The sequence below is a fragment of the Balaenoptera borealis genome (assembly GCF_965194805.1).
Source record: "Balaenoptera borealis genome assembly, chromosome: 6".
Taxonomy (NCBI): domain Eukaryota; kingdom Metazoa; phylum Chordata; class Mammalia; order Artiodactyla; family Balaenopteridae; genus Balaenoptera; species Balaenoptera borealis.
In genome coordinates, this window is record NC_138863.1 from 73,303,060 (window position 1) to 73,316,938 (window position 13,879).

At 40.5% G+C, this 13,879-nt stretch overlaps 3 protein-coding genes across 23 annotated transcripts in view; 1 reads left to right on the forward strand and 2 right to left on the reverse strand.

Moving 5' to 3' along the window:
• Positions 1–10,459, reverse strand: part of PKP4 (plakophilin 4) — a 246,574-nt gene extending 236,115 nt beyond the window's left edge. For 8 of the 21 annotated variants that reach the window (XM_082395242.1, XM_082395237.1, XM_082395255.1 and 5 more), the window contains exon 1: positions 10,325–10,457. The gene's annotated coding sequence lies outside the window, so the exon portion shown is untranslated. Of the gene's footprint in view, positions 1–9,188; positions 9,592–10,324 lie in introns of those variants that run through there. The other 13 variants (XM_082395257.1, XM_082395256.1, XM_082395254.1 and 10 more) reach the window with 6 other exon arrangements.
• Positions 1–13,879, reverse strand: part of UPP2 (uridine phosphorylase 2) — a 454,968-nt gene that overhangs the window by 99,649 nt on the left and 341,440 nt on the right. The gene's annotated exons all lie outside the window — the stretch shown is intronic.
• CCDC148 (coiled-coil domain containing 148) overlaps positions 10,856–13,879 on the forward strand; it is a 262,434-nt gene continuing 259,410 nt past the window's right edge. Inside the window, exon 1 of the mRNA XM_082395298.1 lies at positions 10,856–11,125. Within this exon, the coding sequence (XP_082251424.1) occupies positions 11,101–11,125 (25 nt within the window). The 5' untranslated portion in view covers positions 10,856–11,100. The remainder of the gene's footprint in view (positions 11,126–13,879) is intronic.

Genomic DNA, 13,879 nt, shown 5'->3' on the forward strand with positions numbered 1-13,879 from the left:
AATTCAGATGTCCCTCAAAGTGTGAATGGTTAAACAAGCTGTGGTACATTCTTATTATAGAGTACTACACAGCAATAAAACAGTAGAGAACATTGATACGTGTAACAACTTGCATGAATTTCTAAAAAATTATGCTGAGGAGACAGATACAAAAAACTCTCAAGTTACATACTGTATGATTTCATTCATGTAACATTCTTGAAATGATGAAATTATATAAGTAAATTATATTTCTATAATGTATAGAAAGAGGACAATTAGTGGTTGCTAGAGATTAAGGAGGGGGTGAGGATGGAAGAGAAGTGGAAGTGTGACTGCAAAAGGGCCACACGAGGACCCTTGGAGTGATGGAAATGTTCTGTATCTTGATGGCATCGATGTCAATATCCAGACTGCGATACTGTTCTATAGTTCCGCAAGCTGTCACCATTGGGGGAAAATGGGTAATGGGTACACAGGATGTGTGTATTATTTCTTATAACTGCATGTTCTGTGAGTTATGAACTGTGAGTTCATCATCATCTCACAATTAAAAGTTTAATTTTTTAAAATTATAATTTACTCAAATTTTATCACAGTGATTACGTGAGGTTGGGGGAGGAACCACCAAAATGTTTGAGTGTTTCTAACTACACTGTTAAAACCAAACAAAGGTTTGCTGCACCCACTACATCAAAAACAAGCTGTGAAATTTCCTGTTTTATGACTATTAATGTTTATGTAATTTTATAGTGCTAATTATGCTTGTATTATTTTAGTAACTTTTTCCTTTGAAAGACTTCATGTGCTTAAAAATGCATCTACTTTTTACCTCAATTCATCAGCTGAATATAACAAAGATATTACTAATTCACAAAAGGCAAGGACACAGTAAGTTTGGTCAATGTTATATGGCCAAAACCTGATCAAGCTTGTCTTGGTGCTTCATAGCTACAGATTAATACTCTGAGAAAGAGCGTACTATGTAAACTCATCTCACCATAGTTATAATCCAGGCAATAATGAATATGAATCAGTCTGTTTAAGATTTTCTAATTAATGTTTTCAGCAAGGAATTTGACATAATTATTTATCTACCAAACTGTATTACACAGGTAATTGTTTAAATAAGGCAGAATGCAGTTTTTCCATTGAAACATGTACAATAAATAGTTTTGAGCATCTAAGACCAAACGGTTTACAAAAGTAGTTTACAAAAGGAAAGAGGGATGGTATTAGGCAGGGAGAGGTTTATCCTAGAGTAGAAGGTGAAGGTATGCCAAGATCGGAACTAAAAACCCATTCATTCAGTTAAGGTATCCAGAAAGACTGGAGGTCAAGATTAAGTCATGCAAAAAGACAAAGTCCCTGCTCTTAAGTAGCTCAGGGAAGTAGAAGGACCATAGGAACTTGGAACTGCTATACTCCAGTTACATCTTAGGATGATGGATTTATGGATTTATGTTGTTTCTATGGAAAATTGCATTCAAAGTTCTGATCAAGCAACTCAGAAACAATATTTTGGAAGATTGACACCTGCCAATATATTGTCCAAAGATTTCGGACTGACACATATTTTTCATGTGTGGACAGTCTGAGTTAGACATTTAACAGCTGAGTTGTTTATTGCAGGTCTCAAAATAACAGCAGTTCTTGTGAAAGTCCAATTGGGTTTTCTGATTCTTCTTTCAGTGCTTTTTAAAAACTGACTTTGCTGCTTATTCAGTCATTGACAAATTGACAATAAGTGGAAAATTCCCGTCAGTGCATCAGTCTGAGGTTCAAGGTAAGATTCAATGAGACCATTTATTCTAGCAGATGTCTCAAGAGATTTTCAAAACATTCTTCTGTTTATTCATAACAACAAAAGGGAGTATTTTCGATAATAGATAATAAGTTTGGACTTATAAGGCATATAAATTGTATAAAGAATAAAGAAAAGCACAAAAACACAATAAACCAAAGTAGTGCTACATGAAAACGAAAAAAAGAACTTACTTAAAATGGCAGGTCTTCAGGCATAAATTATGGTTCTTCATAAATAATGCATTTTCATTGTGATCAATTATTTTACATAGGCTATGAGGTAAAGTACTTCAAGAAATATAAACCAAATAATCAAGTTCATGATTAAAGCCTTTTCTAAAATCACTACCTTATTACTGGTAGGGAGCACTTTTTCAAATGCAGGCTTTTTCCAAAGAAAGCCACTGACAGTGGTTAACGCAGCTGTCTATCTAGATTCTGGTAACGTATCACATAACACACCTAAAAAGTAGGTTTAGCTAAAACCTAGTGAATACAAAGTCATTTTACAGCTCATCCTTAATACTTACAGAACAATTTTGCATGTTTATTTATATACCAAAGTTTTCTAGAACAATTTTTTCCAGTTCATGTGTATTATCTTTACCAACTAAATGGTAAAATTAATCACAGCTTCCTCAAAGATGGAGACTCTGAATACTGAATTCAACATAGACTATAAAACTCCCTAGGGAAACTCATCTTTTGGCCATGAGGCCTAGCACTGAGTCTCATACAGAGCAGGGGACAAATGAATGATGACTAAATGGAACCAAAATGAATCATGTATCTTTTTAAATAAGTGGTATATAAAACAGAACACAATTCTTCACACACAGTAGGACTCCAGCAAATATCTGAAGTGCTAATTGTGTTCAGTCCCCTCACTTGGATCCCTGGTGGTACTTAGGACTAAGAAGTTATTCTAACTAGATTAGTCCTTATTCCCCATTCAATCCAGGTTGCAGGTGCCAGACAATATGATGAACCTCACTGCAACGTGGTTATTACTGGTTTCCACTTTGAGTGTTTACAATTCTCTTGAAGGTATAGAAACTTAAGAGCCTGTTCAAGTGTTTATTTTGATCATACTGAGAATTCAATCAATATTGCATATATTAGTAGTATAATTGATTCTCCTTTCTGAAAATAATGTACTTATTGTATTAGCAAAGGGAAACAGTCAATCTCAATATTTTTAAATTACTGTATATGGAGGTATACATATGTAAGTTCTATAGGAATTTTTCCCCCTTTGTGCGGGAGAGAAGGATCTAGGAGAAAATCTCTTTGCTGGATTTTTTAATTGCTTAAAAACAAAAAAACAGACACAAGAGCACAAATCTAAGTAAAATATCATCCTGCTGAAATACGCTGCAATTTCTGAACACTGGTTGGTTGGCCATGCACTAAGAAACCAGAGTTAAATGAAACGACCTATATTCTATAATGAGATATAGATCAATGAGTTCTGTTTATGGAAAAGCAACAGTTTTTCCAGAGGAACAACTCTGTCTCAGTTGCTTAATTTCTTTGAGAACAAATCAAACCTTTTAGGGGAAATCGAACCAAAGCAAATGGTAAGTGGACCTTTCTCATTTTAACAAGACCAGTCCCATCTAACCACCACCTAAATTAACTTCCCTTCCATTTCTATCCAACTTCTGGAAAATTTAGCCTCAACAAGGGCTTAAACCTCAAATGTGCACAGTAGACTGGTTTGTTAACAAATGAGTCCAAGAAGATAGCCACTAACTCAGCCATTATGGGGACAAATGTTTGTCTGGCTGCAACATTTATATTTTTAGAAGCTGAGCGTTTCATATGTATAACTTCAATTTTCTCCCCTTACCCCAGAGGGTAAATTGTAATAAATTCTTGAGAAGACAGTACATTCTTGCTGAGGAAAAAATACAACAGAATGAGAAGGCTGGCTGTGCTAGGAGAAGTGAAATATAAGTACTACAAGGACTCTAGAGAGCATCTGGTCCAACACCTTCATTTCATAAGATGAGAAAACCAGAGCCCAGAGGAGTTAAATGGCTTGCTCATGGCACACACACCAGCTTCGTAATACGGCCAGGTCTAGGACTAGAGACTGTATCTATTAAACCACTGTCTTCTGGTTTACATCAAGTATTTTCCAAACTTTTCTTCTAGTTTTTCTTGCTTTGGTAGTTTCCTAACAATTTCAAGTGTGAATTTCAGAGAGAAAAGGCAGCTTAAAGAGTTTATTTACAACATGCATCTTAGTCCATAATTGGTTAACACTAACACTTTCTTCACATGTTCACTAGCAAAGACATTTTATAAAATGACTACCACTTAGAATTACAAATGCAATAGTTGCATACACATTTAAAAGGTATGTTTTACATTTTGCAAGTGTATAATACTATCAGTCTTTACCTTTTAAACGTAACAGTTTATTAAGATGTGTTTACCCAACCTCGTACACATTAGTGGTGTTTACATGCCTCTAAGTACTGCCTGCCGAACAAGGTCTAACTTCCCTATTTTAAAAAGGCCCTTAGTTGGTTTATTTTGCTGGATTCTCTTCATTAAAAGCAATCTCTTGCAAACTATCAAGCTCATAATAATTTTTCTTCAGTAGTTTATTTCTTCCCCGCAAGATCCTATTTAGATTCATAATCACATTGACTAAGATCACAGAAAACAAGCCAGTAATTTGCCTGGCATATAGTAGATGCTACAGAAAGCATCATTAAATACCACAATGTAAGAATAAAAACGACTTAAATGTATTAAGAGCTGGCCCTAAGCCAGGCCCTGTTGTAAGTGCTTTACATGTATTAACTCATTTAGTCCTCACAACAACAATATGAGGTGGATAGTTTTGTTATTCTGTTTTACAGACGAGCAAAATGAGATCCAGAGAGATTAGATAATTTACCAAGTTACACACCTAGCAAACAGAAGAGGCAGAATTGAACAATGATACACTGGCTGCTAACTACAACACCTCACTGCCTTATCACGACACTTCTCATGGGCTTCGCTCTGTGTGAAGGTAAAATCCCAAAGACTTTCCCTGGCCTAAAGTACCTTGGTTCACCTTGAACTGGGGTGGGGGTAGACAGAGACCTTAAAAACATTATATGGTTTATTCCCTTCCCCTCACTTCCCAAAATTATACTGTTAAAGAAAAAAAAGCTATTTAAGATGAACATGAAGGAGATTCAAAAGTCCCAAAAGAGAACCCCAACTTCCTGTTGTTATGATTTGGGGTAGAAGGGAAAATAGGAATGATTATATACAGCAATGCTTATGAAAACTTTTTTCTTAAAACAAAAACCAAAAAAACCCTGAGAACTTTGGGAACCTTGAGTTGAAATATATCTTAGATCAATGCAATCCAAACCCTGCACTTTTAAAAGTAGGAAGCTGTAACCCAAATATGAAATGGTTTGTGGAGGTCATAAGGTTTAATGGCAGATCTCCTAATTTCTGGCTTAGGGTGCTTTTCACCTCCTTCTCATGTTTGCAGTTAGAGAGAGCTTACAGTGGACCAGAATTTCAGATACCACCTACCCACTGTTTTAAAAGTCTATTTGTAAATGGGCTGTGGGTGTCCATGAAAAATTATATTCCAAGTTCCGGGCCAGGCCCCCAAAGCCTGCATGGTACTCGGATAGCCCCTCTTAAACCTCACATTTTACATAACTTTCATAAAAATATAATCATTTTTATGACAAAAACGCACATCTGCTCTAAATTCAACCTGGAACACTAGGCACCAACTTCTATATTCTATGTAAGTGGTCCCTGAAAGGGGGCTTTTTCTACCTCTCCAAGCAGACAGATGCATTGGTAGTAGTGGTGGTACGTGTGTGTTGGAGCGGGCAGGGACGACACAGGGATCCAGATTAGGGAAGAGCAGAATAAACACCCCTGGATGTTTGTAACTCACTAAATTCATACTGAATAAGACAATCACTATAGAAGTTAAACATGCCTTGGCTGTTGATGAGAAAAGGGTTACTGGTTCCCCTGACCCTCTCCCTCCCCATCCTTTATTTGTGAGTTCTGGACTTTGTGAGGGCTATATTGTATATCAGCCTACAGGGATTGGCATCTAACCAATCATCAGGCATTATTCGGTTCATGAAAAATGCTTCACAATGATATGACTTAAAATAATCCAGACACTTCCATATTTTAATTTATGTATTTTATAGTATTAAAAATGTACAGTGCAATCTCTAATGACATTTTATCACCTGCAATGAATCACTATATATGAGTCATAATAAACTATAATATTATCAAGACTATGAATAATGAAATGATCAGCAATGTAGCCAACATTTATTGGTATATCAAATATATTGGTATATCAAATTTATTTTAATAAATAAATTTATCAAATAAATCTAAATTATAATTTTAAAAAAACCTCAGACCAATAACAAATGGAATGTCTATAGCATTCTAAGTTTAATTGAAGAGCACCATTATGTAATATTCCCAATTTAATTATGGTAACATAGCCTTCAAAAGATGAAGATAATTCCACTGAATTACTGAAGTGACAGTGGGAGCAACTTTTGAATGCTGTACAACTTCTCAACTGAAACCAGTAAGCACGTGAATTACTGCTGTTTGTGACTTAGGGCCTGATGCCCTTACCCTAGAAGAAGTCTGTTATTTTTCACTGCTGGGCATCAAACTGACTTGCTAACTGTTATCATCACTAACTGGAAGTATACAAAGCCTTACATCCAGTTTTACTTTGTCTGTCTCTGTCTTTCTCTGTTTGCAGCTATTTGTAGTTACATTTTGGGCATGAAATAGTTACTTAATATTCCTAACATATCCAGTCTATTGGTGTTATGAATTAGATTCTTCTTCCCCCTTCAGTGCAGGAAAAGCACTATAAAACCATTTAACACATTGAGAACGTAATTATCTCCCAGTACACTGAAGGTGTGAAGGCAACTTCCCAAAGTGACATATAATTCCATGAATGATTAAGCCCTAGGAGAACCCTAGAATAACCTCTACTTCATCTTCCAGTTAAAAACAAAGGAATAATGTCCATTTTTAAATGAACCAAATTATGGGCATACCTCTTGACTGGAACAGAAAAAAAAAATTAGCTTATGGAGCATTCTCAAAATACCTTAATATTTCAAAGTAGTAAGGTGAGGCACTGGACTTAAATGATCGGCATCATCCAGGGTATGAAAATTCTCTATTTAAATCAACTCCTGGTCAACAGCAAGGAAATAACTCAGTTTGAAAACTGGCAATAATTGGATTTTAAAAATTAAATAAATTTTAAAGTTTTAAATTAAATTTACTTTCCCGATTTGTATAGAAAACAAAGAAAATTGCAATTCTTACTTAATATAGACAATCCAGATACTCAAGGTCATAAATTGCTAAAGTTTTTATTGAACTCAGTTTGGTAGTAGTTTCCTCAAATTCAAATTGTGTCAGAACTACTCACATAATTAGATTTGGTTTATTCAGCCTGTAAATGCAGCAACAGCCCTTTTTTTCCCCCCTGGATGAACGCCAGCTGCTCCTACTTTCTGCTTACCTTCTCTCATGCTTTTCAGCACCACCGTGGCTCCTCTATCTCCCTCCAAAAACAGTACAGGTAAGAATTCAGATAACTGGACGTTTCGTCCCCTAAGTTAGAATCTTTTACATCATACATAAGACACGAAATGCAGCTACCTTCTCTTATGTAATAGTGAGGTTGGGGAGGGAACGCACTCTGATCAAAACAGTTTATGTCATTTTACTGTGAATGATCACCAGTTTCAAAACTTCCTCCCTTCAAATATCTATAACAAATAGAATATATTTCTAACTGAAAGCCTACCTTTACTTGAAGCATGTAAAACTATTTGTACAGCCAATCACACACACTCACACACACACACACACACACACATTCTCTATATACCTGAACGGGCTATTTTGATTTCTAATGTGGCAGAGAAACTCAATGTGCTTTTACTTTCTAATCTTCACGTCAAATCAAATATGCACGTGTTAAACTCTGCTGTGAGGACTGTGTTACATAAGTTTCCTGTTGGCATCTCCAAACACTTCCCAATATCCTACACAGTGTTACTAACTCTAATTTAGAGCTAAATCTCTAAATTAGAAGGTCCACTAATTATGAACATACCTGAAAAACAATGTAGCAGCCAAAAGACACAACCTTACCCAGCACAAAGTTTTTTTCTTGTCTATTTTTCCTTTCCATTGGGTCCTTAACTAAATAAAAGGCTCTCATCTTATACTTTTCAATGCCCTTGATCCCTACACAGTAGTGTTAGAAGACAGCTGGACAATCAACTTATTATTTTCCTGAATCTGATACAAAATAGCCAAGTGTGGAGAGGCTTATAGTAAATTCAACCTCCAAAGAAAATTGTGTCAAATAAAAGCACACATAGCATGCTTTTCCAAATCCAGAAACACTTATTTTGGACATCAATTGTTCTTATTTTCATGTTACCATTTTCCGTAACTGTTTCACAGGTACCAGAAATGAGGATACTTTCTACAGTAATACACTACATTTAAAAAGAGAAGCAGTCTTCTACTTTACCTTTTAAAATAAGAGAATCTAAGCCCAATTCTAGAAAAGGAACTTCTGTCAAAAATTTGCTTTTCTGCATTAAGGAAAATAAAATTTGATTGAAACTGTATACTAATCATTTTGGATTTTACACATAATTACCATTCTTTAAAAGTTGCAGAGCTGTATTTTTATTTTTCGGTCAAACTTGGGAACAAAAAAAGAAAGAACTGTGACCTCAACTAATAAATTACATCTTGAAATATATATACACGATCTTGTAGTACCCATGTTACTTCCAATGGTAACTGACACGCCCTGAACTGAACTGTGCCAGACAGTCCTATCTGTCCCATCGCTGACCAAACACTGCTTCTCTGTTTCTATTCATTAGGTATTATAAGAGGTCCAAACACAGCCCAGTATGCAAGGAAAAAATTACAATTTTTATGACAGCAAACTGATGCATTCAAGTTCTTTCTTGAAGTACATCCCCGTCCATGAGCATTAACAGACATTTTTTGATAGAACTAAAATTACGTCGGCTGCAAGCTTTTTACTCTAAGAACCTTCGGCACCCTTTCCTGCAGGTTTTCAAAAAACCCTCGTAAAAGTCAGGCACTATTCAAACCCTGCAAACCAAACTTGCCAAGAACCTCGTGCAATTATCTATAACCTTGGCTACACCGCCATCGGCCCGAAATTCACGGTCCTAGAGACCAATGCACCAAAATCCCAGAAGAAAGGCTAGCTGAAGCCCGACCTGCCGGGCTTCCTCTCCGCCGCCCTCTCTGCCGCATGGAGAAAAGCAAGGGGAAGAGAGGAGTGGAGCGAGGCTCACCAGCTCCGAAGATGCTCCGGTGACCTCTGGCTGCTCGGCGAGAGCTGGACCGGGAAGGCGCTAGTTCTGCCACGGCGGGTCGTGTGGACTATGCCCCTGGTGCATTCCTCGCATTCCTGCACAATCTGTCGCCAGCCGAGGAGCCCGCGGTGCACGTTCCCCCCGGACACACACACCTGCTTATTGCTGCGCCCCGCGCGGCCACGGCCGCCGCGGCGCCTCTACTGCCCGAGCTCGCTGTCGCACTCAGCCAACACGCAGCCAAATCTCGGCCCAGCCGCTCACCCCCTCGCTTCCCGGGGGGGAAAAGGAGAGAGGCCTGAGCAGCCCCAGCGGCGGGCAGGGACACTCGTTCCGCTGGAGGGGGGGCGGGTGGGAGGGTGCCGCAGCTCCTCTTCAACTCCTGGCAGGGAGAGAAGGAAGCGGCAGCGCAAGAGGGCAGCCAGGGAAGCTTGGGGCTGGAGAACCGGGAGGGGTGGAGCGTGAGGATAGGCGGTGAGGGGAGAGGGGCGCACTGGACTGGGCGGTGGGCAGGACCGGCAAGGAGCGCGGGGCTCAGAGGGCAAACACAAGACCGTACAGGCAGAAGGGACGTGGGAGGAAGGGGAGGGGGCCAAGAAGCGGGAGTTGGGGCTGGAGAGAGGGACGGACAGCCCCGAGGGCTGGAGAAGGCGGGCGCCCAGGGGTGTTGGGGGCGCGGAGCAGCGTGCCAGGCGGGCAGGAGCTGGGAAGCCTCCGGGCAGACGTCCAGGAGGGCTCGGCGTGGCGCTCAAGTTTGGGGCTGGGGGCCCTAGATCCAAGAAGGCCAACGTGGGGAGGGGTCGTGCGCGGAATGTAGGGGATACCGGGGGAGAATAATCGCAGGGAAAAGCAAATGGAGGGTGAAACTTGTGCGCCTGCCGGGGGGAGGGGAGCAGGCAGGCGAGTGCGGGCAGAAACACGAGGCGGGGCAGGAAAGCCGAGGCGGCCGCGAGGCGGTGGGGACGGAGTAACGGGAGGGAGGCGCCCGTCCCCGTCTCCCTCCCTCCCTGCCCCGCGCCCCTCGCAGGCAGGTCTTGGCTCCGGCGCGACGGGGCGAGGGCCGGGGGTCTCGTGGGCAGAAGTCTCCGCGCTCTCCCGCGAGCCCGCACACTTACTTTCCAGGTTAGGCAGCAGCCGTCGTCGCTCCGGGGATCAGGAACATCGGCGCCGAGGGGTCGCCGCTGCGGCACCCGAAAAAATTAAAAAAGTGCCGCGGCTGAGCGGCTGCCCGCCCCTCCCTCCCCCTCCCGCCCCCTGCCCCAAAGCGGCTCGCCCACCACCCCCGACGGCGGCGGTGGCCAACTTGCCCCTCTACCCCTTGCCCATGGTGCCGCCTCCGCGGCCGGCGTCGACGCGGACTCAGCCCCGGAGCCCCCTCTACTGCCCAGAGGCCGCCGCCGCCCGCCCAGCCGCCAGCCCGCCTGCCCAGCCAGCCCCAGGCTCCCGGGAACGTCAGCACGCCGCCGTCTCAGGACCTGCTCCCTGCCAATCCCATTGGTCGGAAGGAAAAGGCTGGCCCTCCCCATTGGCCCGGCCCTCATATTGAACTGACCAATGGGAACTGAGGTTTCAGGTCGCCATAGAGACCGATGCTGTTAAGAGCTAGAGGGCCTGGAAACGATGAGGAGTAAGGATGAAGGTATCTCTGGCTTTGGGCGCGGGAGGGGGAGGGGGAAAGAACTACCGGGGGATTCCCGAGTGCTGGCTCTGAAATTGGGGCAGCTTTCGCTTTGCCTTCCTGGCAACAGCAGCTGTGCATGGTAGGGTTTGTCCGTCGCGTCAAAGGCAGGGACAGCTGAGCCCCTATACGAATCCTTGAGAGCCTGGGAGTGGGCGTTTCACTTTTCCTGCGACTGGGGAGTCCCTCAGGCTCTGCCCTTTGACCTTTGACATGTGTGCAGCTTCTGCTTCTCCAGGTGAGTTTGCACCCCATCCTTTAAATCATTGCTTCTTCCTGACGTCACTGATCCACATGAATTCTACTTGTTCTTCCCAACCACTCCCCCTTCCCTGGGGTGGATCTTGCCTCAAAATCTGGGGTCTAAAGACTTAAAGGAGACTCAAAGATGATTTCCTTTGGATGATATTTTGATGAGGAAACAGGCTGACGTATTGTATGATGGATGTCATTGAGTCAATGCATGAGATAATGTGTTCCCCGCTTCCCAGAGAAAACCTCTAATCTCTCCATTGAAGGATATTTATTAAACACCCATCTGTGTGTGCATTCTGCACTATTAGCTTGACAGGTACATGGTCTTTCTCCTAAGAGTTTACAGGGTTGGGAAAGACACAGGTGATAGAGTTGATCCTGCATGTCTTTTGATGATTTCACAAGAGAGTAAAGGAAATAGATTACAGTTGATGGATTTTGTTTTCTAGGTATTTTCCAGTTTATCTCTAAATTTGATAAAGAAATTAACTGAGACATGGAATCACAAAAAATCTTGAACTTTAATTACAAGTGCTTTGCTTTCATTTAAAGTCACTTTGTTCTAGTTTGTCAATACCAATTTTTTTTGTAAATAAGTTTCATATTTAGATACTAGCTATTAAAGTAGGACTTCATGAACATATTAGGCTTTTAAGCATATTGCCTATGATATAATCATTGATATTCTTATGTTCCTTCTTTTTGGTGATTTTGCCATTTTTATACTAATTTCTTTAGAAAGAAGACTGTGTTTATGTTATTGCCCTTCAAGTTGGAGGGACCATATTGTGTGAAAATGCTGATAGGATTTTGGAAATTACAAATATTTTGTTGAGAGAAACAGATTAATATGTGTGCAAGCTACATATGTCTAACTACTGTCCTGAATTTTAAGTTGGATAACATGCTTTGCTTTTGGTTTTTATCTTACCATAATTGAAAATTACAAAAATAGATAAGAATTGTTAACCTGGTACCTTGATTAGAAAAACATCTTTCAAAAAGAAAAAGAAAAGGAAAACATCTTTCACAATTTGTAGTAAAATTGAACATCGTTGATAATCCTATGCAGGGTGGGACTGTGGAACAAAACAGCTGAACATGAGTGTTCCCCCTAAATATTTCCAGAACTGGGAAGAAATCAGAATTGGAAAAACCTTGGAGTGCTGTCTCTTGCCTTGCCATCATGGAAATTAGCTCATCATGCTTTCAATTTCTTCCTTTTGCTTTCTTTTTGGTGTTTGTTTATAGGAGAATAGAAAAAAATGCACATTTTTATAAATAAGACTCATATTTAATGTACTCACAATATACCAATGACTTGGTTTTTTTTTTTTTATTTTTATAATCATGGAAGATGTGTCGAGTGGGAAGGAAAACATTGATATTTCCTTTTTCCTTGCCTTAGGCTAGCAAAGAAAGAAGAAAACAAGAACTGATTTTTTTTACTCCAGTAATCTTTTCTTTTTGCATTTTTCTCAGATCACATGTTTGATGAGTATTTTGATATTGTGTATTTCATGTTTGTAATGATTAAAATGTTACTAAAATCCACCATGAAAAATGTCCCTTAAAATGTTGTCAATCAACAGTATTATTATTATTGGTCATTCTCATGCTTCAGTGAAAGGTTTCTTTTGAACTTGCTCCTGTACAACCAAGCATTGCTGGATAAAGAAATCACTTTGTTCCACTAAAAGTTTATGCTATCCAGACTTGGCTGGGTCTTCACTGATTCTCTAAATTCCTTTCCTCATCAGGAGGGTGATTATCCAGGATACTGATCCAAGGACATTATTCAGGGCACTTCTCCCAAATCTGTCCTATTTCTGCTCTCCTCAGGCCTCCACTCTACGTGGTCTTCTTCCAGCTCTGGAAGTGATCTTGCCTCCTACTTGACTGAGGCATCCACCACGAGGTTTCTCAACTTAACTTTCCTAAATCTCAGTCTCAATTTTCACACTTCATCACTTCCTTCAGTCCTGGCTGAGAAGGGTGACAGTCTTCCGTTTCAAGCTCACACTCCACTTGTGCTCCTAAACATTGGCCGTCCTCCCACCCCAGAATTTTCCTCCATTGATTATAATTGCTCTCTTAGATCATGTGTTACATCCTCTCTTCCAGAATCTTTTTCCTACACCTTACAAATATCTGATCTTTGGTAACACCACTATCCTTCTCCCTCCATATCCATCTATAGGCTTTTCTTTTCACCAAGAAACAATTTGAAAGGAATTTCTTGCAGCTTCTGTTTTTCACTCCCAATGTTCTTCTGAAGATTGTGCTGTTTGCCCTCAAAACCCTAACTCTTTTTGCCAATAAAGTTCTCCTCTACAAAAGTGCCCTTTACTTGCAAATTGCAATGCCTCAATTCCAGATTTCCAGTGAAGGGTAGAAACCATTGTCTCCCACCCCGAGGGTCCATAGAAATGCAAATTATTTACATGTGAAGGGGAAGCATTTCACCTGCTAGCCACACTACCTTGGTGGATCTAACTGCTGGGAAATTGAGATAGGAAGCAGGGCCTCTGCTCAGCTGACTGTGGGGCATCCTCAAGAACAAAAGTAAACAGCAGAAATCCACGGGAACTTTTAAATTACTATCTCAGAAAGAAGTCAACCTGAACCTTTCATGATTATGAAAACTTTGTAACTTTCCAATGTTTGTTATTTTCACATTAGTGCATAATGACTAGTAGTGAATTTCTGACAAAGAATAGCAGAGGCAGCAAGGAAA